General features: G+C 48.6%; 1 protein-coding gene across 1 annotated transcript; it reads left to right on the top strand.

The window, feature by feature from the left end:
• Positions 1-471: 471 nt before the first annotated feature.
• Positions 472-24872, top strand: LOC311522782 (NACHT, LRR and PYD domains-containing protein 3-like; the record flags this gene model as incomplete). Its single annotated transcript, XM_084632254.1, has 6 exons — positions 472-560; positions 12506-12636; positions 14033-14198; positions 18235-18405; positions 20956-21126; positions 22943-24872. The coding sequence occupies 6 exons, from the start codon at positions 472-474 to the stop codon at positions 23097-23099; spliced, it is 885 nt and encodes a 294-aa protein (XP_084488380.1). The 3' UTR covers positions 23100-24872.
• Between the last annotated feature and the right edge of the window lie 2 nt (positions 24873-24874).

Consider the following 24874-nt stretch of genomic DNA (forward strand, 5'->3'; position numbering starts at 1 on the left):
GGGCCCTGTGGATATAAAACAGATCTAAAGTAATCCCCTCAGCATGATCAGATGGCTCTCCTAAAAGTAATTAGCACAGCACGAGCTAGAAATGCCTCGTGAATGGTGAGCGGGGTGACATTAAACAGCTGTCAAGTGCAGCTAATTCTCATTCCAGATAGTTTTTAGGGGTTTCTAAAATGCACTGGTTATTGTTTTCACTCCCTCAGAATCCTGTACATTTGGAGTCTGGTACAGTCCTAAACAGCCTGACCTTACAGTGGAGGGATAAATATAATTGCATCCAAAAAATATGTTAAAAGACCATTAACGTTGAAAATCAAGTACTTGAAAGTTAGGAAAAGCCAGAATTTAGGCTGTGCAACCTTAATTCACCCCTCTTATGTGTATGCATTATGATATTGTCTTTAATTATATAAGCACGCACTTTTTTTTCCCCTGAGACAACCCCTACCTCACTCAGTGCACAGGATGGACCTTCTCTGGGAACAAATCGGGGTTGTGTACAAGAAAGCTGTTGTCTGTGGGATCCCTGACTCACTAATTACAGACATTGGAAGGTATGTAGTGAAGAAGGCAGGGGATTGCAGGAAGTGGACGGAGGATCTCTTGTGGCTAAGGCAAATTGAATGCTGCCTTAGGGGATTCGATTCTCCCTGTCTCAGTGATAGAATTCTTATATGATGTAAAGCTCTAAACTTTCCATAGGCAGCCACTGTGTGTTCCTTGTCCTCTGTATACTTAGCTTCAGACAGCTGGGGTCTGATTGCAGAAATGCCGAGCATTCACAACTGCATCAGATGTGAAAGCTCTGCTCTGAACATATAAAGTGCTTCAAAATGTTAACTAGTCCAGGAAACCAGGCCCTAGGCTTCCCAAATTGGGTACCCAAAATTAGTTGGCACTTTTGAAAATTTTGGCTTTAATACATGTTCCTCATACGTTTAATGGGGTAATAATCCTATTTTACTTCACCTCATAGGAGTGCTGTAAAGATTAATTCATTAATGCTAATGAAGAATAAGGATACTATGCTCAGCGCATGATATAAAAACCCAAGAGGGGATTAATAATTCTGTCTTCAGAGCAGGGTTGAGATGGTGTGAGGTAAATAAGCGATGGGGCCACCCAGTGAATGATGAAGATAAAAAGAATTAAATGGCTACCTATTCACCGTGCTCTATTCATCCTTTGCACTGAATGAGGCTGGGGTCCTGTGACAAAAATAGTATGTGATCATATAATCAATTCTAATGCCTAAGCACAAGGGGGCTTGATTGAGGTTGCATGGGCAACCTTAACTCTGGCATTTTCTAACTTCTGACTGCTTGACTTTGTAACCTGAATGTGCCTTTTAATGTAGTTTCCTATGTTGTTGTTGTTGTTTTTTAAGTGAACAATCAGAAGTTTTACCACGTGGAACCATATTGACCCCACACGTGGGTCATCAGCAGGGCTGGGATATTTAGATTCACAGCACAGCACCTCTGGAGCTAATGAAGTAACGGGCAGCCACAGAAGGTTGTTATTGTCTATGTGGCCTTCTCACTAGGGAGGGATGGAGACGCACACTTTGCCAGTGGCTTTCACAGCTATTTGCCAGACAGCAAAGGAACATTGAGACTCAGGGCTTGTCGGTTCCATTCCAGCTCTGGAGAGCTGGTGCTTTAGTGGTTACAGACCGTGTGCCCCCAGCCTCTCCTTGTTCCCCTCAGCTCCTATCTCTCCACTCTCTCATCTCCTGCCTGTCCCACCACCCCCATCTCGTTTCCTCCTCCTCTTTAGCTCCTGCCTTTCCCTCCTTACTCAGCCTCTATTCTCCTCCACCCTGGACTCCCGCCCCTTCCCCAAGATTAGGAAGACCCAGCACACCATGGCTGGAATGAATGCAAGACTGGCTTTCTTTCCTGTTTACAAAGATGCCCCCTAATGGTCACTCTGAATGTTGACATCTTTCTGGAGAGGGGTGATCAAACTTTTTTCCAAACTTATCGTTAAGCACCACGCCAGTGTGTGCAACCGGGATCAAATACCAACACCAAACAGCCCCGAGAAGGACAGGGCAGGCTTCAGGCACCTTCAGCCTTGTGTCAGGGTGGCCCTATTGAACTGTCAAGCCCTAATGTCATCGTTCAGGAATGCAGGAAGAACATCTGTCTGTTGCTGGACAGCTCCGCACTTGCAGGCAGTTGGCAAGAGAGCTCCATCCCCTTCCCTTCTCCACTCCCTGCCCCCAAACTCTGCACACCCCTAGCTGGCTGGCACCGCCCCCCTCTTGAGCCCCAGCCAAGACCGGAGATGTCTCTGAGCCGTGGGAGGGTTTGAGAGAATGAGCAGGTGGGGGTGGGCTGAGGCCAGCGGGAAGCTGAGAACAGAAACAGAAACGAAGCAGGAGCCCTGCGCTTGGAGGGAGCCCCGGCTGCTGGAGCCAGGGCACTCCTGCACATGCCCCGCCTGGAGCTGGCAGGGACCAAGCCCGGTAACTGACCTGCAGTCTGAGCTCCCCCCGCACCTGAGCAGAGCACACCCCGACAGGTTGGGCTGACTCAAGGTGGGCAGAGGGCTTGCAAGCATGGGCAAGAGGAGGAGCCTGGGTGTGTCTAGCCACGCATGGGGAGGGGCTGTTTTGCACTGTGCTGGGGGGAGATCCTGACCTGGGTCTGCTCCTGGCTTTGCCTGGGCCAGCTACAAGTGTGGGGCTATTGTTAGGTGGGGGGGGTCTGTTCTGGGGGTAATGCTGAGCCTCTAGCAGGCAGGGTTGGTGTTTGTGCAGAGGTGTGTGGCTAGGACCTGGGATCCCTTCCCCCACCCTGACACGGGGGAAAGGATCTGGAGAACAGGCTGGAGGCTCTGCGGGGGACAGGTGGGGTGTTGTTCACAGGTGCAGTCGCGGGGTAGCTAGCCGGGTGTACTGGAGATCTGCCTGGTAACGCAACCAGGGGCCCGCGGCTCCAAGGGCTGATTCCTGCAGGCCCCCTCGCAAAGCAGAGCCGAGGTGTGCTAGCCCATTGCTGCGCGGCCCCCTTTTCCTGAGAATCTGTCAGCCCAGCCGGGAGCTCCTGCCTTCCTACACTACACACCATGCAGGCCGCATGTACCGTAGAAGCTCAGAGCTACCAACACCTCAGGAATGTTTCTTGTTTCTTGACGTTAGCAAAGCTTTTGACACGGTCTCCCACAGTATTCTTGTCAGCAAGTTAAGGAAGTATGGGCTGGATGAATGCACTACAAGGTGGGTAGAAAGCTGGCTAGATTGTCGGGCTCAACAGGTAGTGATCAATGGCTCCATGTCTAGTTGGCAGCCGGTATCAAGTGGAGTGCCCCAAGGGTCGGTCCTGGGGCCAGTTTTGTTCAATATCTTCATAAATGATCTGGAGGATGGTGTGGATTGCACTCTCAGCAAATTTGCGGATGATACTAAACTGGGAGGAGTGGTAGATACGCTGGAGGGGAGGGATAGGATACAGAAGGACCTAGACAAATTGGAGGATTGGGCCAAAAGAAATCTGATGAGGTTCAATAAGGATAAGTGCAGGGTCCTGAACTTAGGACGGAAGAACCCAATGCACCGCTACAGACTAGGGACCGAATGGCTAGGCAGCAGTTCTGCGGAAAAGGACCTAGGGGTGACAGTGCATGAGAAGCTGGATATGAGTCAGCAGTGTGCCCTTGTTGCCAAGAAGGCCAATGGCATTTTGGGATGTATAAGTAGGGGCATAGCGAGCAGATCGAGGGATGTGATCGTTCCCCTCTATTCGACATTGGTGAGGCCTCATCTGGAGTACTGTGTCCAGTTTTGGGCCCCACACTTCAAGAAGGATGTGGATAAATTGGAGAGAGTCCAGCGAAGGGCAACAAAAATGATTAGGGGACTGGAACACATGAGTTATGAGGAGAGGCTGAGGGAGCTGGGCTTGTTTAGCCTGCAGAAGAGAAGAATGAGGGGGGATTTGATAGCTGCTTTCAACTACCTGAAAGGGGGTTCCAAAGAGGATGGCTCTAGACTGTTCTCAATGGTAGCAGATGACAGAACGAGGAGTAATGGTCTCAAGTTGCAGTGGGGGAGGTTTAGATTGGATATTAGGAAAAACTTTTTCACTAAGAGGGTGGTGAAACACTGGAATGCGTTACCTAGGGAGGTGGTAGAATCTCCTTCCTTAGAGGTTTTTAAGGTCAGGCTTGACAAAGCCCTGGCTGGGATGATTTAACTGGGAGTTGGTCCTGCTTTGAGCAGGGGGTTGGACTAGATGACCTTCTGGGGTCCCTTCCAACCCTGATATTCTATGATTCTATGAATGGAGGCTGTTGTAATGCTGAAATGTTCATAACTCTGAACAAAACATGATGGATGTTCTCCCAAACCTTTACACTGAACATGGACTTAATACATCTTTGAAACTTTACTATGCAGAAGAAAAATGCTATTTCCCCTTTATTCTTTCAGTAGTTTATGTTTAAACAATAGTGTATTTGCTTCTCTTTTTTGGGGGGGGGATAGTTTTTGCTGCTGCCTGATTGCCTACTGGCCAGTTCGTAACTCTGAGGTTCTACTATACGTGTAGCTACATACCACAGTGAAAAGCACACCATGTCCACCGTGCAGTGTGTAGCTACACATGAGTGAAAGGCTCTGGGAGAGGGGCTTCAGCTGCTCCCCACTGCCAGAGCCTTGCACTGTGGTGGGGAAGGGTTAAAGCAGTGGGGAGCTGGCAGCCTTTCCCTGCTGCCAGTGGCTTTCCCACCAGTGGGGAAGGGCTCCAGCAATGGGAGGCAGAGGGACACTACACTGCTAAAAAGCTTGGGCCAGTAAAGAACAGGTGGGTACATACCCACCCTCTTCAGCTGTGTCTTTATTCGCCTGGTTTAGTCTGTGCCTCACTCTCTATGCTGCTATTGATACCTATGTTGGGTAGCTAGTCATGTATGTACCTAAATGTTGCCAAAGAATTTTGCACAGTAGATGCACTCTCAAGGATCTGACTCTGTCAAAATCCCCCTTCTAATCATTTTGTATTGATCTTCCTTGTTCACTAGTCTTGAAGATCCCTGAAAATGGCCAAGTATCGTTCATAGACGTTTCTGACTTTGTCAGTTTTATCCAGCTCTTTGCAGTGACTTGGCTCAGTAATTCATCTGCCTCTTCAGTTCTTGCAGGTGTCTGTCTCTGACTGGTAAACAGGGCCAGCTCCAGGCACCAGCAAACCAAGTAAATGTAAAGGGGCAGCAATCTGCCCTCAGCGGTGGCGGGAATTTGGCGGCCGCACCATCACTCCGCCTCCGTGTTCAGCGGGCAGGATTCTGCCTCCCCGTTTGGCGGCAAGGTTTTTGGGAGTTTTTTGGCCGCTTGGGGTGGCAAAAATGCTGGAGCCAGCCCTGCTGGTAAAGTAGTAGGCACAGTACTTACAATACCTGTGAGTGGCAGCTCCTGTTTACAAACTCACTGTGGTGGGTCTGGGATTAAAGAATGAAGAATTTAGTTTTAATCTCCTACATTTTTCAGATTATGTATGATATCCAATGATGGCGAGAGAGAGGAATCTAAGAGAGAGCCTTCTAAACACACTGGAAAGCCTCTTGGCAGATGAGTCTGACAGGTTTAAACACAGATTATCATATATTGATTATGATGGAAGAGACTATCCCCAGATGTCAGCTGGAGGAGGCCAATACTCGGTTTAAACTTGTGGATCTGCTGTGTACCTTCTATTGTGAAGATGGTGCAGTGAATGTAGCTATTTGTGTTCTCACCCAGATCAATATGAGAGATGCTGCTGCTAAACTCACAGAGAAAGGGAAGAAAACCTACAGTGACTGCAACATCTTGGCCTCTCTCCTTCAGGTGTAGAAGAAACAGCAGCAAACTAAGAAAGAACAGGTTCCAAATCCTAAGGAAACCTGAAAATGTCCAAGTAGCCCATGATACAGTTATTTTCTAGTGTGGGAGATTGGGTAGATTCTCTATTAATAGAATAGCTCTTACTGCCGTATCTATGGATTTCCCCATTTTAAGGATTGCTGTCATGAGTCCCTTTATCTCTTGCTGTATTTACTAACTTATTGTCCATGGGGTTCATAATGTATGGACATGGGACATGTTCATAATACTTTCATTATATAAATGCAGCAGGCCAGATCTTGGCCATGCCTCTGGCTGCTCTGTTCAGGCACTGCAAAGCTGCCTCAAGCGGGTAGCTGGGAATCTCTCTGATCTAGTCAGTTCTGACACCCTCATCCTTGCCCTGGCACAGGGCTATGTGATGTGGGTTAAAGGGCATTGTGACGGGGCACACTCACCTCTCACAAGCACCCCCTTGGCCAAGTGCACATGCCTGCACTCTCTCAATTTGTCCCTGTTCCAGGATAGGGCAGTGCCTCAGGGCTCCCTCCCTGGAGACAAGGTCTTTGGCCTTTCTGGTCACAGCTCTCCAGCAGGGCCATTATGGTTCAGTTCCCCCTTTGTGGTGCCTCAATGTCCAGGCCACTCCCCCCAAGTGGCGAATGGAGGGACCAAGGCCTGCTCACCACTCCTAGTCCCAGCCCAGGGAACATGTAGATAGCAGCCATCCACTGGTCCCTTTATGTTGCACCACTGCTTTAATTCCCTGGGCCACTTCCCCATGGCCCCACATCACCCCCTTATCTCAGGGCCTTCCTAATGGAGTCCCAGCAACCAGCTCCGGGTTCCTCCTCAGGGGCAGCGAGTTATATGGGCCCATGGTGCAAATTAATTCCAATTCAGCAGTCTCTTGTTGGAGTCTGTTTTTGAAGTCTCTTTGTTGTAATATTGCGACTTTTAGAGGCTCATTCACCTGCACATCTACCAATGTGATGTATGCCATCATATGCCAGCAATGCCCCTCTGCCATGTACATTGGTCAAACTGGACAGTCTCTGCGTAAAAGAATAAATGGACAGAAATCAGATGTCAAGAATTATAACATTCATAAACCAGTCGGAGAACACTTCAATCTCTCTGGTCACTCGATCTCTGATCTAAAAGTCGCAATATTACAACAAAAAGACTTCAAAAACAGACTCCAATGAGAGACTGCTGAATTGGAATTAATTTGCAAACTGGATATAATTAACTTAGGCTTGAATAGAGACTGGGAGTGGATGAGTCATTACACAAAGTAAAACTATTTCCTCATGTTTATTTCCCCCCCACCACCCGTTCCTCAGACGTTCTTGTTAACTGCTGGAAATCGCCCAGCTTGATTATCACTACAAAAGGTTTTCCTTCTCTCTCCCCACCCCTCCCCCCCGCTGGTAATAGCTCATCTGAAGTGATCACTCTCCTTACAGTGTGTATGATAACACCCATTTTTTCATGTTCTGTGTGTATATAAATCTCCTCACTGTATTTTCCACTGAATGCATCCGATGAAGTGAGCTGGAGCTCACGAAAGCTTATGCACAAATAAATTGGTTAGTCTCTAAGGTGCCATAAGTCCTCCTTTTCTTTTTGTGAATACAGACTAACACAGCTGCTACTCTGAAACATTTGTGTACTAGATACATTTTTTAATTGGGGGATTTGCAGTGAACTGAAACTGCAGAATAGCTCATGTGTAGTATATGATCACAGCATCCAAGGTGCTATTTTAATGTTCAGGAAATAAAAATCTGTCTCCAGAGAACAACACAGAAAATTTCTGTTCTCTCATTTTAGGGGACAACCAAAGTGATCGAGTATTTACCTGCTCTGTCAAGCAGTGGAGGATCCAAACTGTAAATTAAAGAAACTACAGTAAGAAACTAATGCCTTCTTTTTAAAATCCCCATGTTACTGCTGTTATCCTGGAAATTCTACAGCCGTGCCGCTCTCTGTACCATGGCTGCTGTTTGCAACTACCTCTAACTACTTAGGAATGTGTTTAAATTTCCATTTAATATGTGTGGAATTGGCATAAGGGCTTATGGTCACCTTAGCAGTTCAATGACATTTAACCCAATTACCAAAGAGATGAGGGAGAGAGACAGAGGTAAGCAATGCAGCCAGAAGAAATTGTTGGAGCTCAGGAAAGACTCCAGAGGCTAGAGAAAAGATCTGTCCCCTGTATGGAATTTTAAGATGTCTGTCACCATGGTATCTAAGCCCTGTAAGTATCCTCGAGTAACAATCCATGTAATAACCACCTATCCTCATTTGATCTTGAGGCTTCTCCCTGATTCATAGGTGGGTTTGGTGTTGTGGGATTGTTTTGTGCGAAGAAGAGGTGAGAAGGGGAATAGCAGTTTGTCTCTCTTTACCTCCAGCCCCCTCTCTCTCCTCTTCTTACACTCTCATCCCTCACTGTCTGCATCTCCTGCTGACCCTGGTGGTCTTACTGGAAAAGGCTTTGGCAAAGACAATCTTGCATTTTGTTCTGAACGTGGCCAATCCAAGGCTCACTCTGATCCCCTCTGACAAGGGAATTCTATGGCCAGGGTCTAGCGGCTGAGTTGTTCCGCAGGGCGTTGGATGGATAAGCAGTCTCTGAGGTTAGGTCTATGCTAGAGACTGTTGGCCTTGCCAGCAGCAGCATAGCTCCCTGCCACCCCGTCACCCAGCACATCCACACACACAAGTGCTCACATCAGCCTTGCTCAGAGCCAATCTCTTGCAATCACTTCCTGTCCACCACCGCGTCCCACAAACACCCCCAACCCTGGACTAACAAAGACAGATGGAATAAGAAATATAATGTGATAGCATCTGAATTTCAAAAACATATCAACTTGGAAAAATATTGCTTTGATCCCTTGGAAATTCTTTTGAAAAATGTAAAGGCAAAATCAGGGGCTAGCTAGCACTGCCATGGCATGCCCATGCTCATCTACCTCCCATAATGCACTGCTCTCACTGAAGGGTTGCCATGGCTGTCTGTTCATTGTCTCATCAGCAACTTCCACTCCTGAGATCTGCAAAGTAGAACACAGAGCAGGGTAATTAATTAATGATTTAACAGCTAGATGACCTCTCTACTCCCACACCCCAACTAAATCCACTTTTCCATCGTCCACTCATTGCTGCCATCCTCCCCCAAGAGGCTGCACATCACCCAGAGACCTAGTCCAGTAGGTGGGGGAGAACTTGGGTAAGAATTCTGAGCTACAGGGAGGACCCCTGAGGGATATTTGTCCTCTGGGCCCAGAGAACTCTCCTCTCTCTCTTCAAAAGGGAAACACAGGATAGAAAGGACCTGTTAGTTCAGCTACAAAACCAAACCATGAAACAACAAAACAAGGACTGGAAAAAACAAACATAAAACTAACAAAACTACTAAAGAAATGAATAAAATCCAACCCCTCACCTGGCCTCTAAAAATGGTCGAGCGTTGATTTCTTGCAGACTGGGAGGGCGGTGTGGGTGGGCACAGGCTGAATGGCCTAAGAGCAGCTGTAGAGTCTTTACGGTTTTGAAAGACATCATCCGTTTGACACTGAACAATCCCAACCCTTTAAAAGAGGTGTCCTCAGTCATGATCTTGACGGGTGGACGAAGACTTGAACTCTTCAGCCATGAGACTCTACTCATAAGTACTGTGGGCACGGCTCAGTAGCCAAGGCACCATCCTTGGAATAAAAGGCATGTGTAGCTGCTTGCTGACCTTCAAAAACAACCCACTTCCATGTACTTCTCAAACAGCTCCCAGATGCTGGCAAGGAAAGGATGGGAAGGGTGATTTCCATGTGAGGAAATCATAATTGGCCAGCACTTCCTGGTGGTTGGCCATCTGCACCTAGGGTGCGGCAAGAGAAGACATATTTCTGGCTAGAAGATCCAGGCATCTGTTAGCAGCTGTTACAACCAGTGACGAGGTGGGAATAGAAAGATTCAAACTTGTTTGGAGGGCCCTGATGGAGGCACCTTGCCCACATAGAGATGGGAGGTGATTGCTGGTGTGAGTCTGAAGATATTTAGCTGGCTCCAGGATACCTTCATTATAGAAACAATAAATGATCCCAGTTGTTTAGACTAATCAGTATCCGAAAGGTGGTGCTTTTCTGTTTCTTGTACCATAGACGGCTATATCAAGATCATCTGCATGGCTTCCAAAAAAACTCTTGTAAACTTTTAAATGTATCTGCTGGAGCTCCTGGGAAAGACGATCTCACAGATCCTTCAGGGAATGAAGATGTTGTCCCTTTTCCTTCTTACTTACTATTATTAACTCATGCTCCACCCCAATTAAACAACAAAACACGGGACTAACAAAACTGCACCAGTCACCACACATGCAAAGAAGTGAATGTTCCGTCCCATTCCTCAACCCTGTGTTTCATGCCTTTTAGATGTAAAACTTCTAGGGAGGGATTGTCTCACTCACTCAGTGCACAGCACCCAGCATACTGGAGCCGCAATCTTGATTGGTGCTTTGGGGCACTGCCACAATATAAATGCGTAAGGATGATGGAAGGAGATCTTTATTAACATCCTCTTCAAACCTTCCTCACATGCTGCTGAGAATTCTGTGAGGCTGTGGCCACGAGGGAGGAGGCCACGACATGGGAGAGGGATGGTCTCTGGGTGTGAATCTTCACTGGAGTCGAACCTTGAAGAGAAGGCTTCCTTGGAGACTGACAGTATGATCTGCCCCATGGATGGGGGAAGCTCACACAGGCTAATAGGTCCATGAAGGCATGGAAACGTGAGGCTGAGGTGGCCCTGGAGTGCCCCATGAAGGAATAGATCCCCAAGATGGGGCCTCTAAAGGTCTCAAAGCACCCTGGTCAGAGGCAGCACTAAGGGACAAGGGATAAGGGACACTTCCTGACTCTGGATACCTTCAGTATGGGCCTCAACCTCCATGGGTACTAGGCTGGCACAAAGGCCCATTTCCCCTGAGAGTTGCTTCAGAGCTGTAGAATTCAGAGATGTAACAGGCGAATTCACTGACAGTAACCATGGAGGAGGGAAAGGAAAACTAGCATGAGCACCATAGACACCGTTGATGTCACAGGCTAGACTCTGCCTGGCACAGAAAGAGGCAACAGGTGACATTGTGTTGCTAAATCTGCAGCCCTACTGATGCCAGGGCTTCACCACAGCAGGGCCACCCAATGCTAAGAAACCACTAGCTATCCACTGACCTTTGGTACCATGTTTACTAGCCTTCCTCACAGATCGGTGGGAGTGAGATGACCTGCCGGGTCTGCGCCACTTCTCCTTTTACTGCCTCTTCTCCCTGCCTAGAAAGGGGGAATCCTGACACCAGGGAGCTGATGTTCAGTCAGATCTCAGGGCCTTCATCACAGGACAGAGTCACAGAGACTCAGCACTGACCTTCAGTTCAGAGCCTTTCCATGGACTGTTGGCCAGCTTCATCAGATATGCCTGGCACTCAGCTTGGCTAATTGGGATTGGGGTTCCCCCAACTCCTCACCTCATGTCAATGGTACAGGGGTCTCAACTGGACCCTGAGAGCTCCTCCATGAGAAGAGGTTTGAGGCTGCCTCTCTGAGTGCTAGCTGTGAATGAAAGACAGACTGACCTCCTCTCAGGACTGTATGTTTTGCCTGGGCACTTCAGATCCTGAACGTGGTGATACATAATGTAGTGGCATGACTCAAATCTCATCTCCTTACTATGTTCAGCCAGCCTCCTTGGCCATTGTCCCCCCCCTCAAAAAAAAATCTTCGGGGAAAACAAAAAGTCCAGTGAGTTAAGCCAGTCTCCAAGGAGGCGGAGGAAGGGAAGAGTCAGGGTAACTCAGCAGAGCTATATCCACCCACGTGTCCTGCAGTGTCACTGAAAAGGAGGCAGGCGGTTAGTTTTGACTCAGTAGACATTTTTTAACTAAAGAAAATATTGAGTATTAAATTCCCATCAGGAAAGGGAATGTCCTAAGGAGGACAAAATAAGTATAGACTCATTTCTCAAGTGATTGTCCACACAGCATGCTCCCCATGTGCATCAGGTTCTTTGAACAGCAGTGTCTGTTGGGGCCACACCTGGGCCCTGGGTGTGCTTTGACACCTCCCCAGCTGAAGGCATAAAGGACAGAGCAGGCCCCACTGCCCCTCAATTCCTTTTTACCACCCATGGCTCTGAAGTGCAACACTTGCAGTGTTTGTGTCCCTTGCTCACTGCGTGACTTAGTGATAGGTGTGTTATAGATAAACTAGAGTACACAAGCTCTCTTCAGTTTCCTTTGCCTGTTGGCTTAACAAAAAATCTAAATAGCTTTTATCCCTCCCCTTTTGCCACCCTGTACAAGGGTCCTACCCCCGGTACAACTTTCTACATCGTAGCAGACTCATGCCCTTGCCTTATCTATCTCAGGGAGGGACGTGTACCAGAATATCACTCGGTGCATCATTCCTTCCCAACGTGCACTCAAAAGGCTCAGGAGAAAGGGTCAAGCTCTTTTTGCTTGAGAAATCTTTATGCAAGGTACCTTAACTGCGTATTTCCTGGTTTTCTGATAGCTCCTCCTCTCTCTCCGCCACCTGTCAGAGCAGCTGTGATGAGCCCCACACATGCCATGATCGTTCTTCTCTGCATTGCTCTCTCCTTCAGGTTGAACGGATGCTTCCTCAGCATCACTAGCTGTTGGAGTCTTGCTGCTGTTCTCAGAACCAACCAGAGCCTGACAGAGCTGGACCTGGGTTATAATCAGTATATAGGAGGTTCCGGAGAGCAACTGCTGTGTGAGGGACTGAAACACCCAAACTGCAAATCACAGAGACTGGGGTAAGTAGCATTTCGCCTCCTCAGTGTATTTACAGGTGTCCTCTATGTAAAGTTCTTGACAGGGTGGGTGTGACTCTAGTGTCTGAGCCTGACACTAGTGTCTCACCACTATAGGATTGGAGACTTCTCTACCCCCATACTGTCCTCAGGGGCCCTTCTTTCTCTCCCAGACTTTGTGGGCTCCCCTCCCCTTTTGGTAGAGTGACATAGTTTCAAAGCAACTACAGGTATGGAGGAAGCTGTGCAAGGGCCAGTTCTGGTGGGTGGTGGGTCTCGGACACGTGTGCAGGATTTAGCAGTTGTTGTGAGTGGAGAGGGATCAGTCGGGGGAGCCAAGGAATCTCCCTGTGAGACTTTGAGGAAGGGCGAAGTAGCATTATGTGACAGACATGCTTGCGGGTGGTCCTTGAGCTGCATATGGAGATAAGCAGCCAACTGCTACCATAGTTCCCAGCTTAGCTGGCTGGCAGATCCATCAGGAGCCCAGACTGCAGGGGATTTACAGAACACAGCCAAACTTCTGTTTATAACCCCACAAGGGACCCTGGAACAGGCCCTGTGAACAAGCTCATATGGTTGCTCTCCTCAAATCTCAGAGATCCCCTTTCTCATGGGACTCATCTCCTCCCTTTGATCCCTGGTCTCAATGGAAAGTGGGTGTGATGCTGCCAGTGCTAGGCCTGGCAGTGCCTCTCCTCCCCAGGCCTGATGGTCAGAGCTGGGAGCTGGTGGAAGAGACAGATAGACAGACAGCTGCATTCGGCAGGCGAGCAACTGAACTAGTGCCAGGGACAACGAGGAGCAGAATCTCCCAGCTCCTGCTCTGAGCCTGGCCCAGCTGCCCAGGGAGGTGGTTCCCCCTACAGCCTCCCTGTAGTGATGGGCCTGCTGTGACTAGGTTGTCCCATTATGGGGCTGATCTGTCCCAAGTCCAGTTGGATTGGTTGAGAGCTGAGTGGGTGGATCTTAAGGGCCAGCCTTCTCCCCAGGCTGAATTCTGGTTGGTGGGTGGAAAGGGCTGGACAGTGCTTAGGGAGGAAGAATTACCAGAACCGTTATTTCTTATTGGCCAATGGCAGAGGTTTTGGGGGGTTGAAATTGCTGGTCCATTCTCAGTGCTGATTGGTCAGGGTGGAGTGCAAGCAATGAGGCTTAAGCAGGATGTCACACCCAACATTGGTTTTTCATTGGCCAAGGGATGGGTCTTAGGACAGGGTCTAGGGCAGGACTTCTGGCCTATTTTTTATGCTGATTGGGCAGAGGGGCTGGTGGGTGTGGCCACCTGCTATAACAGCTGTGATGAGTCCCGTTCATGCTGTGATTGCTTTTCTTGGTGTTTTCTCTCTCCTGCAGGTTGTGGTCTCAAGGGTGCCAGCTGTGGGTATCTCACCGCTGTTCTCAGAATCAGCCAGAGCTTGACGGAGCTGGAGCTGCGTGATAATGTTTCTCTGGGATATTCTGGAGTGCAGCTGCTGTGTGAGGGACTGAAACATCCAAATTGCAAACTGCAGAGACTGCGGTAAGTAACATTTGGCTTCCTCTATATATTTACAGGTGTCCTCTACGTAACGTGCTCGCCAGCATGTGTGGCTGGTGTCTGCTTCCTGTAATGACATCAAGTAACATTCAATTACTGCCCACGCTGAATGATCACAAGTCTGAAATCTCAGTCACAAGGCTCTCATGGATGTACCAAATACTCTAATGTGCTGAATACCTTATCCCTAAGCCCAGGATCTGCAATTACTCCTCAAACTCCTCCATCATCACTTGGTTCAGCTGGGCACCCAGAAAATTCTCTCTCAGGAAAATAGTGTCCTCTGGTAGCAATAAACCCATTCCTGGGGTCCAGCTGGAAGATCACACAGCATTGTTTTAACACTCAGTTAGCCCACTGGAGCAAGACTCTTCAGTCTACAGCTCCAGGACCCAGGAGCTACTGCTGCATAGACGCACAAACTTTGAGATGGACTTTCCTGCTTAGAGAGTCACAACCAATCAAAAATGGCTACTGTGAGAAGACCATTTTTCACTACCAGAGATGCAGTCCCTGGTCAGAAGTGCTCCTTGAAGCTCCACCATCAGGCAGAGGCTAATGTAAGGGCCCCCTGGTGTCAGCACTGCTCTGCTGCTCTCTTTCAGGTGCTCCGATATCACAGGGTGTGACTCAGGATTGCCTTCTTGGCCCTTCTCCCCAGGGCCTGGCAGGAGATGAGGCACATCTAGCCATTGGATCTGTCTATCACAGTGGCGTCAGACCTGTGGTCTGCAGGCCACTTTTGGTCCTGGAGGCTCTAAACAGTCCTGCTTCGTTATTGTAAGGTGATTCATTTGAAAACTGGCAATGTATTGTGACAGAAACAATGGACTTTAGAACTGCATAAAAACTACCCAAATTTACATAAAGTGGTGCCTAATGGTACAAGGGCTTCCAGTTCCTCCCCTGCAAAAAATCAACTGTCAATCAACTAAGTCACGGTAAAACCTAAAGTAGACCTAGTCAAAGGGGGCCCCTGGACTCCCTCAGCTACAGGCTCCAGCCCTGGGATCCTACCCCACAAGCAGAAGTGTGTTTTCTCTAATGCCTCCTTTGTGTGGCACCAGGTTTGCTGCAAGAGGGAAAATTTTCAGCTTATATATTGGTCTTTGAAAAGGTCACCATTGTTTCTGTGGAGAAAACATAGCCTTGCCCAGTAAGGGCTCCCTATCTGGGAAAGACTATGAAGGGTACAAGAGTGATCAAAGACAACAAAGTCTGAGAAGCTGGGAATAATGGGGGACTTCAACAACCCTTGTCTAAAATGGTCAAGTATTCAGTGCAAGGTTTAGAGATGCAATTTCTTGACACCTTCAACGACTGCTTCTTGGAACGGTTAGTAGCAGGGGACACATGCAGAGAGGGTACTCATGACTTCATCCAAAGTAAGACTCTGTCTGTGTGAGAAGTAATGATACTTGAGCCACTAAGTAACCGTGACCACAGTATAATTAAATTCAACATCCATGGGGGGAAGGGTGATATTAAACTTTAGAAAGGCAGATTTAATAAAACGAGGAAGTCAAAAGTCAAGACATTAAAATTAGATTTTGCATAGAGGTTGCAACAACAGAGTCTGTAAAGGCCCACACTCCTCAAATCAGAGAGGGATGCAAAATGACAAGAGCAAATCCCCAACACTATAAAAACAAACAGCAAGAAGTTCTTTAAATACGTCAGAAGCAGGAAGCTTGCATGGAAATCAGTGGGTCCACTGGACCCCCAGGGGATACAGGGAGCAATTATGTAGGATAAGGACACTGAAGAGAGGCTAAATTATTTCTTTGCCTCAATCTTCAGTGATTGTTGGGGAGACACCAACGCCAGCCATGGTCAGTAATAGAGATGAAGAACTATGAGAGGAGGCTGTATTGGAACAAACTGATAAACTAGAGCAACAAGTCCACAGATGCTGTGCTGCTAAGGGTTCTGAAGGAGTTGAAGAATGACGTGGCTGACGTAGTTATTGCCCCAGAGGATCGGAAGGTAATAAATGTTGAACCTATATTTGCAGACAGCATGGAGCAGAGGAACAAACTACAGGGCTAGCAGCCATAAATCCCTGCCATCTATTCCCGCTTCTGCCAGTGACGGACTTGAACAACATTTTGGGCTTAGGTCGAACTTTACAACATAATTTATTCAGTCCCCAGGCCACTCTTTTGAGACAGGTCAATGTTGTTATCCCCATTTTACTGGTAAGGGAGATTTTAGCGGAGTGTCCCAAGATGTCCCAGTGATACATTCTGTGATCCAGGCCCAGGCTTCCCTCATATGTAGCCACTTAACCTCGATGGCTGAACCCTTTATAACTACAAACTTCCCATAGCAATTCCGTAGGCCAAGAAACACCCTCTCCCCACCACCATCCCCTTCAGAGGCATTTATTGATTGTGGAGCCAGCACAAGAGCATGTAGTTTACTGGGATCACTTGGTCCCTGAGATCACGTGTCCCAGTTGTGGAACACGTTACAAGGAGCACTAGGTGGGATTCACTGCAAACCCTTCATTTTACAAGCACTGTAAACCCCATCTCTGGCCTTCGCAAGTGGGTCTGATACAGGGAGGGGAGGAAGATCATTTCTCAAGCACCCAGAAAATCCCTCTGGAAGCACGGAACCCAATGGTGCTAAAGAGACAGGCTGTGGAAGTGGGTTGCGCATCATATCTGTGGTGTTAAGTGATCACTAGTGCTTAGGTTCTTATTCGGTGTCCAGCTCCAAACAGGTTGTGCAGAACAACAAGAGCCTCCCACAGCCCCATTCAGACTCTCTGTCTAGGAAGCTGAGCCCTTCCCAGTCCCCAGTGCCCCAAAATCATGAGCAATATAAATAGCTGAGAGTTTGACTGAGCAAAATAGGGTAACTTGTCTTCTTGTTTGAGGAGGTTTCAGCTCCCACATCAGGGCTGATAGCTTTATGCACTGGGGAATGTTTTGGGGAAAGGCAGGGGCGCTTATATAGAACCTTAGATTTCATTTGCTTGAGCAGAAAGGAACCAGAATACCAGCACTGGGAGAGGGTTTGAACTGTTCCTTGGTGTCTTTTAAGATTCTCCAGCCCATTGCAAATGCTCCCACATGCTGGTCCCCTTCCTGCAGCTCATCTGAACATTCCCTTGTGGAGCCCGGAGTGACTGACAGAGCCAGGGGCACGTGGATAGCAATTCACACAGGGGCCTTTGGTGCCAATATCCCGCAGCCCTGCTAGAGCCCTGTGACTGGTCTCTTCTAAATGAACCATCCCCTTCCACACAGATGCTGACATCAGAGAGGGAACCGCAGCAAACAGGGAGTGATTGTATGTTTCTGTCTTGGGCAGGTTGGGGCATTGCAGTCTCACAGCCGCTTGTTGTGGGGATCTCTCCTCTGTTTCCTGCACCAGCCAGCGCCTGACAGAGCTGGAACTGGAGAATAAAAAGCTGGGAGATTCCCATGTGCAGCTGCTGTGGGAGGGACCTCCAGACTGCAAAAAGCTGAAGATACAGTAACAGCTGGTTTTCTAAATAGCCTGGGCTCAGCCCACCTGAGAAATCACCTCTCTTCCTGTGCCAGGCTGCCACAGCTGGGAGGTTTGAACTGGGTCCCGTTTGTTATAAAAGAGAAGGGCCAGCTTGCATGGCACTTACCGGGAGGACTCCAGGACTCTGTAATTTGCATCCCCTGTGGTACAAAATAGCTTGCAAATATTCCAGACATGCAGCAAAAGACACCTGTTTAATTTGGAGAGGGCTGCTTCCCAGAAGGATGTAGGGGTAGAAAGGAATTTTTTTGTAGAGCTCTTGTTTGACTGTTTATTTTAAGGCTGCTGAGGGGGTTGACTATCGTATTAATTATGTGTTAGGGGCCTAGAGCTTTGCACAGGTGTATCTATTTAAATTGAAATAAAATTATTTCTCTCTATTGTCTCTAAATTAGTAATCTCTTTGGAGATACATGTTGATAAGTGACAGGAAATACAGAGAATGGGGCCCAAACAAGTAGTTATGTTGCTCTCTGTCTATATCTGTCTCCTACAGGTTGCAGAGTTGCAGTCTTACAACTACCAGTTGTGGGGATCTCTCCTCTGTTTTCAGCACCAGCCAGACCCTGACAGAGTTAGACCTGAAGAACAACACCATCAGAGATTCAGGCGTGCAGCTGCTGTGTGAGGGACTGAAACATCCCAACTGCAAACTACAGAAACTAGGGTAAGGAACAGCTGATTTCCTCTAGTCTGCGCTAGTAAACATTGCACTGTGATGGTTTCAGCTCTTTCTCCTGGGATCACAGCATACTATGAATGCACCAACAACTCTTGAAAAACACCCTACTCTTCCCAAGGAGTGGGAAAGAGGCCACTTGCTGTGTAGATCTGTTATCTGCTAATAAATGAGTTGGATCACACAATGATACTTCATACATGTAACCCTTCTGCCCATCAGAGTTGGCAGCAACAAGGGCCGGGTTCAACATCTAGGGGATTCATTCCAATAACACAATGCAAACCGGCTCGAGCCCCCACCCAGTGATCTGGGACAAATATATACCACGCCTGCTGGGCGCCTCCAAGAGGCAATACTTCCCCTCTCGCAAGCACATATTAAAAGGCTTTTTGCTACACTCAGACTAACAGAGAGAAACAATGTGGCATTATGTTGGGGAAACACCACCAACAGGATTCATAACACAACCCCTGAGCAAAAAAAAAAACCCACCCCAAGCAAATTGGGGCATGCCCTTTCCCTTTGGTTCTTGAGTCCAGCAACCCCAAATCACCCAAAGTCCCAAAAGTCCAATGACCCAAAAGTCTCTGTCCCTGGTCAGGACAGCCCCAGAGTTCAAAAGTTTATCTACAGAGCTTTACCTCCCAACCTGGGTGGAGATGGGGGCAGAGGTAAGAGGCACCTTACATGATCTGAAGCTGACCGCCCCACAGCTCCATAGGCCTTCGCTCCGCTCCGCCAGCCACCCCACAAACTGCTTTGCTCAGCTCTGCGGCCCACATACAGCTCCCACCGTCCCACGGACTGCCCCACCAGCCAATCCACAAACTGCTCCGCGTCGCGTCCTACAAGCAGCTCCCGCTGTCCAATGAACTGCTCCACCAGCCTGTCCACAAGGTACTCCAGCCGTCCCGCAAACTGCTCTACAATATATCTTCAGGCTCCCACACTACTTAACACAACACTCAGTGATTTCAGCTCTTAGTCAGCTCAGCTCTTTAGTGAATTCAGCTTGTAGCAGGGGAGCGTCAGTGCTGGTGCACTATTAGCCCAAAGTGAGCTCAGCAGCCTATAACTAGATTTCTAATGAAATCAAAATTAGCTCTGATATTCTACAGTGGAGAGAGGAGGAAGTGCAATTAGCATGTAAGGCCCTCACCAAGGGACCCATACCACCAAGTATTAATACTTGTCCCCAGCCTCTCTCCCTTCAGAGAGTTTTGGAACCCATGACCCTTGCCTAGTGAGTGCTACTTAGGTGATGGTGAGTCCCTCCACCATAACAAAAGGCCAAGTACAGTTCCAAGCACAGTTCCCATAATCAGGGTAATAACAATTTATTCTTCCTGCCCCAATAACAGAGACACTGGGGATCTCACAGCAGCCAAAGTGACCATTTGGGCAGCTATGGCCTCATTCTAGGCGGAGTGGGTGTGCCTATGCAAATGAGATCAGCCCCTGAAGTTCTTTTCCACAACTTGCCACACTCACCACCAGATGTCAGGGTGGAGCTCATCCTGACACTGCTTACATACACTATAAACGCAGTGCATTTTAAAGTAGGTACTTGGGTTATTTTACTCACTAAGTGTGAAGGCGAACACAGTTATAGGAGACTTTCACAGTTTGATTAGAATAACCCTTTACCATCACCACAAGAACTAATCCTGGGACAAAGCCTGATAATTAGACAAAGAGGGAAAAGGAAGTGGGAAGGACTAAAATGACTAAGAAATGAACCAGGAACCATCATTAGCTGGGGACTGTCTATAGGGGCAGTCCCCGTACTTTGTCCTTCACCCCTCTCTTCCTCGGCCTGCCCATCTCTCTAGGCACTGGCAGGTCCGCTTAGCTCTGCAGGTCCAATTGCCTGGTCAGGCAACAATTCCAGGCAGCTATAAATGATTGTGAAGCTCTTTAGTTGATGAAAATCCCAGAGTAGGAGCTTAAGTGCCATTTCGGTCCAGCCCAGACACCTGGCTGAGTGGTTACAACATTCTCTTGGAGCTGTGGATTTAAATCTCTGTGCTGCAAGCCTGGCTTCTTCATCGCCAGAGACTGGGAAGGAAATGAACCAGAGAGGAGAAAATGAGGAGGGATGGATGTGAGTGAATGGAAGTCTGTTCTGTGGCATTTGGGGCTAGTAATACCAGTCCTCGATACCTCACCTGCATTTTAGTTCTGTGAGACAACAACAGGTTCCTTTCACAGACACAGCAACGGCAGCTTTCACAATTAAGGTTGCATGGGCACCCTTTGTCTGGCATTTCCTACAATCTCAGTGTTTGACTTTGCAGCCTTAATGTTCTTTTAACATGAGTTTGGTTTGTTTTTTGATGTACATCAAGGGCCTAGTGCTTCCTATAGGTGTCTTTCTTATCATTTAAATCACAATAAATCAACAAAATGATTCCTCTCCGCTGTCTCCAAATTAAGAATCTTTGTAGAGATACACAAGGCTACCAAGACAGGGAAGCACAGAGAATGGGGCACACTAGACAGTCATTTTACTCTCTGTATATCCGTCTCCCACAGGTTGTATGCCTGCAGTTTCACAGCTGCTTGCTGCGGGGACCTCTCCTGTGTTCTCAGCACCCGCCAGGCCCTGACAGAGCTGAACATAGTGGGGAACAAACTTGGAGAGTCAGGCGTGCAGCTGCTGTGTGAGGGGCTGAAACATCCCAACTGCAGACTGCAGAAACTAATGTAAGTAACAGCTGGCTCCCTTTAGCCTGTTAACAGGGTGGTGTTGTGAGTTACACTCTCTTTACCAGAGTGGCAATATCCTGCAGTGCATGGAGCTCAGCCATGGACCAGCCCCACTCTGCTCCAATGTGTTCACTGGTCACATTTTACTAGTTAAATAATTGAGCCCACTATGTTATTCAGTCCCCAGCCCCTGCTGAGCAGTGCAGAGCAGCTGGGCAACTGCCCTAAAGGGGCATCCAAGGATTCCCCTGGCAGGGGGTCAACCTTGGGAGGTGCAAAGCAGGTATTGCCAGCTCAGTGCCACCCATCTCCCCTGCTCAGCTTAGGGGTTGTGTAGGCTGCATGGATAGATATAAGGGGGCAGAGCAGAGATCCTAAGCTGGCACAGCAGCTGGGGTAACTTAGAGCAGCCCTGAGGTTTTTCTGAACTACACAAGAGGCCACTGGAGCCCCCATCTGGCCCAGGATCAGGGGAGCAGAAGGTGGCCTAGTGCCAAGTCTCCTCATGGGTGCCACGTGTGAACTTGGTGCCGAGTGCCAAGTCACCTCCAAGTCTCCTCATGGGTGCCACGTGTGAACTTGGTGCCTAGTGCCAAGTCACCTCCAAGTCTCCTCATGGGTGCCACGTGTGAACTTGGTGCCTAGTGCCAAGTCACCTCCAAGTCTCCTCATGGGTGCCACGTGTGAACTTGGTGCAGCTGAGGACAGAGTCCAGTGGCTTCTAGCAAACCCTAACCACAGCATAGTTTGATACTAGAAACACAAGTACTTTACTCACTAAGACAGTAGCCACACACGTACACCTTGCCCTGAACTGGAGCCATCACTCCTGCTCTCCCAAAAGTCTGGAAAGAAAAGAAAACAAAGCACTACTCTGTTCTCCCAAACTGGCTGTAAACAATAAATCTGAATAAATAACGTCAGAATGAATGTGTTTCCCACAAAGGGGCTGGGACTCCCCCTGCTCATCACAGTCATTTCAGGCCAAAATCTGCAGCATCACCCCAGCTACTGATAACACAGCCCAGCCAGCAAGTATGTCACTGAGCGCCGGCTGTGGGCTGGCCCCCGGTGCCCTTTCTAGCCTGTCCTTCTCGTGGCAGATAATTAGGAGCTGGTCTGCGGCCCCACCGGCCAGAGCTCAATCCTGTCATCTCTGATCTTGTCAGGGTCCTTCTGCATTGCCCTCCTGTGTCACCCAGCCTTAGCAATTGCCTCTCCCCTCCTGCTTGCAGGCTCCTCCTCCCTTCCCCCCGCCCCCCTTTGCATTGGGGCTGCTGCTCCCAGCCCCTGCCAGCCACAGCCTTCTTCCCTGATCAGCTCTGACCTTCCCAGACAGCCTCCTTGCCCCGGCTCTCAGGATGCTGCTACTTGGCCTTCCCTACCTGCTGCTCACCCTCACACACACATGGGCCATCTCTCTCTCTCTGCCTGATTCCCCCCTGTCCCAAGGATGTCACTTCTCTTTCCTTGTCATTCTCAGTCCCTGCCTCTCACAGAATAACCTGGGGGCCCAGTCCTTTCCCTTCACCCCATTCTAGATGGTGGGGTACCCAGTACTGGACCAGCAGCTCACTACAGCATATTGCTATGACTCCCCAACTCATTAGAAATGGCCCCTCAATGTCAACTGGACATTTCTACACAGTAACTGACCCAACAAGTGCACGTGGGAGGAAATCCCTCCAGGGCCTGTCAGGCCAATGGGAGCATTGTGATGTATCTGTGCGTGTCCAGAGTAGAGAATCTCCTTTAAGCCACCACTGATACCAAGGAATGGGGCAAAAATAACCATTGTTTCCTCCTGGTGTAGCTCTGGCTTTTGCAGACTGGAGAAATGCGATTTCACAGCTGGGTGTTGCGGGGAGCTCTCCTCCGCTCTCAGGACCCTGACCGAGCTGGACCTGCGGGGGAACAAACTGGAAGATACAGGAGTGAGCCTGCAACCTGCAGAAACCAGTGTACATTAGAGCTGGGCCCCTTTAATTTGTGCTTGTCACTCAGGGTCACGATGAGCCCTTTTTACGAGAATCAGTGTTACTGGCCAGGCCCCTAACCCTGGAACTAGATCACATGTGGCGCTGGTGGGGATCATTTTACCAGTTAAAGTTGGATAATATAGTGGTTTTCCTGAAGAGGAAAAGGAAAACTGCTTAAACAAGTCAGAGAGAAGGACAGGAGAGACAACAAGAGTAGAGAGGATTGAAGCCAGAAGGGAGGAAGGGAAGCAGGTTCTGTGGCGCTTCGGGGCAGCAAATACCTTTAAAAAGACGTGTGCACACAGTCCTGGAGATCCCCATTTATTTCTGGGATATATAAGTGAGCCTGTGCAGAGACACCTCAAGGCAGCGTTCAGAACAATTTAGATTTGGAAACTTTATATTTTTAAATCGAGCATTTGGGAATAAGTGGCTGGATGCAAATGTAACTGGGCCAGTGTAATGTGACTCCCCTGGGAGGGTAGCTGGCTGGAGGAATAGAATGTGTGATCTCTGGATCGAAACACACAAGCTTCTACTGCCTGAACTACACCCCCCAGATCTGTTAGCTGAACTTTGTAGCCATCTCAAACTTCTATGTAAACCAGCCACTAGAGGGGGACAGAACCATATTGGGTAAGGGTGGGTTACACCAGCAGGTCCCTGTAGAACAGCACCATGCTCTTAGCTGGAGCACGGGAGCCTGCCCTCCCACACTTACTGTAAACAAACAGACAAACCTCATTCCCCTGAACTCGCTGTAAAAGAAATTCAAGAATAAGTGAAACTTTAATATCTTCCTGCAGCCGAGATGGTTGTTGAGCTCCCATCTGCATTGCAGTAGTTTCCGGCCAAGTCTGCAGCCCCACAACAGCTACTGTAAACTCACCCCCTTCAAGAGCTGTGTTACTGAAGTCCTGTGGGGAGGGGGCGTGAGGAGCCCCTGCAGCACTGAGAGCTGAGATCAGGCTGCTTCCATGGTCTCTGAGCTGGATTTTGCAGCCCCTGCTCCCTGTGTGCGCTGAGTAGCCCACAGCGATCCATGGGACTGTCCGTGTCAGTCAGTGCTCCCCGCCCTGAGCAAAGGCTGCACAGTCCAGCCCTTTATGTGCAGAAAGGACATTGCTGTCCCTGCCCAGAGCTCACAGGGTGAGTAGGGTGTGGTGGTGAAGACCAGGCTACAGACTGAACCAGCACTTCTCCTCCCCTCCACCACGGGACAGGCACCTGCTGGCAGTGAGCTCAGCAGGCAGGGCCGTGACAGTGACACAGATCCTGTGGGCTCTGGCAGGCAGATGAGAAAGACCCCAGTGGTGGGCAGCCCACCATGCTTCAAAGAAACTGTGGAGACAGGTGTTATGTCTGCAGAGAACACAACATAAAGCTGCCACACTAGGTCCATGGTCCACACTAGGTCCATGGTCCATCTCGCCCAGTAGCCTGTCTCTGACAATGGCCCGTATCAGAGTTTCAGGGGGAGTATACAGAACAGGATGATTCTGGAGTGATCCACTCCATCTTCCACTCTCAGCTTCTGGTATTCAAAGATTTAGGATTGTCCTACTGCATGGGGTCACATCCCTGAGCATCTTGGTTTAAGAGCAATTGATGGGCCTAACCTCCATGAACTTTTCTAATTCTTTTTTTAACTCATTTATACTTCTGGCCATCACAGCATCCCATAGCAATGATTTCCACAGATTAGTTGTGCATTGTGTGAAAATGGTTTGCATTAAACCTGATGCCTATTAATTTCATTGGATGAC

Source organism: Lepidochelys olivacea (genome assembly GCF_965140295.1).
Source record: "Lepidochelys olivacea isolate rLepOli2 genome assembly, chromosome: 6".
NCBI lineage: Eukaryota > Metazoa > Chordata > Testudines > Cheloniidae > Lepidochelys > Lepidochelys olivacea.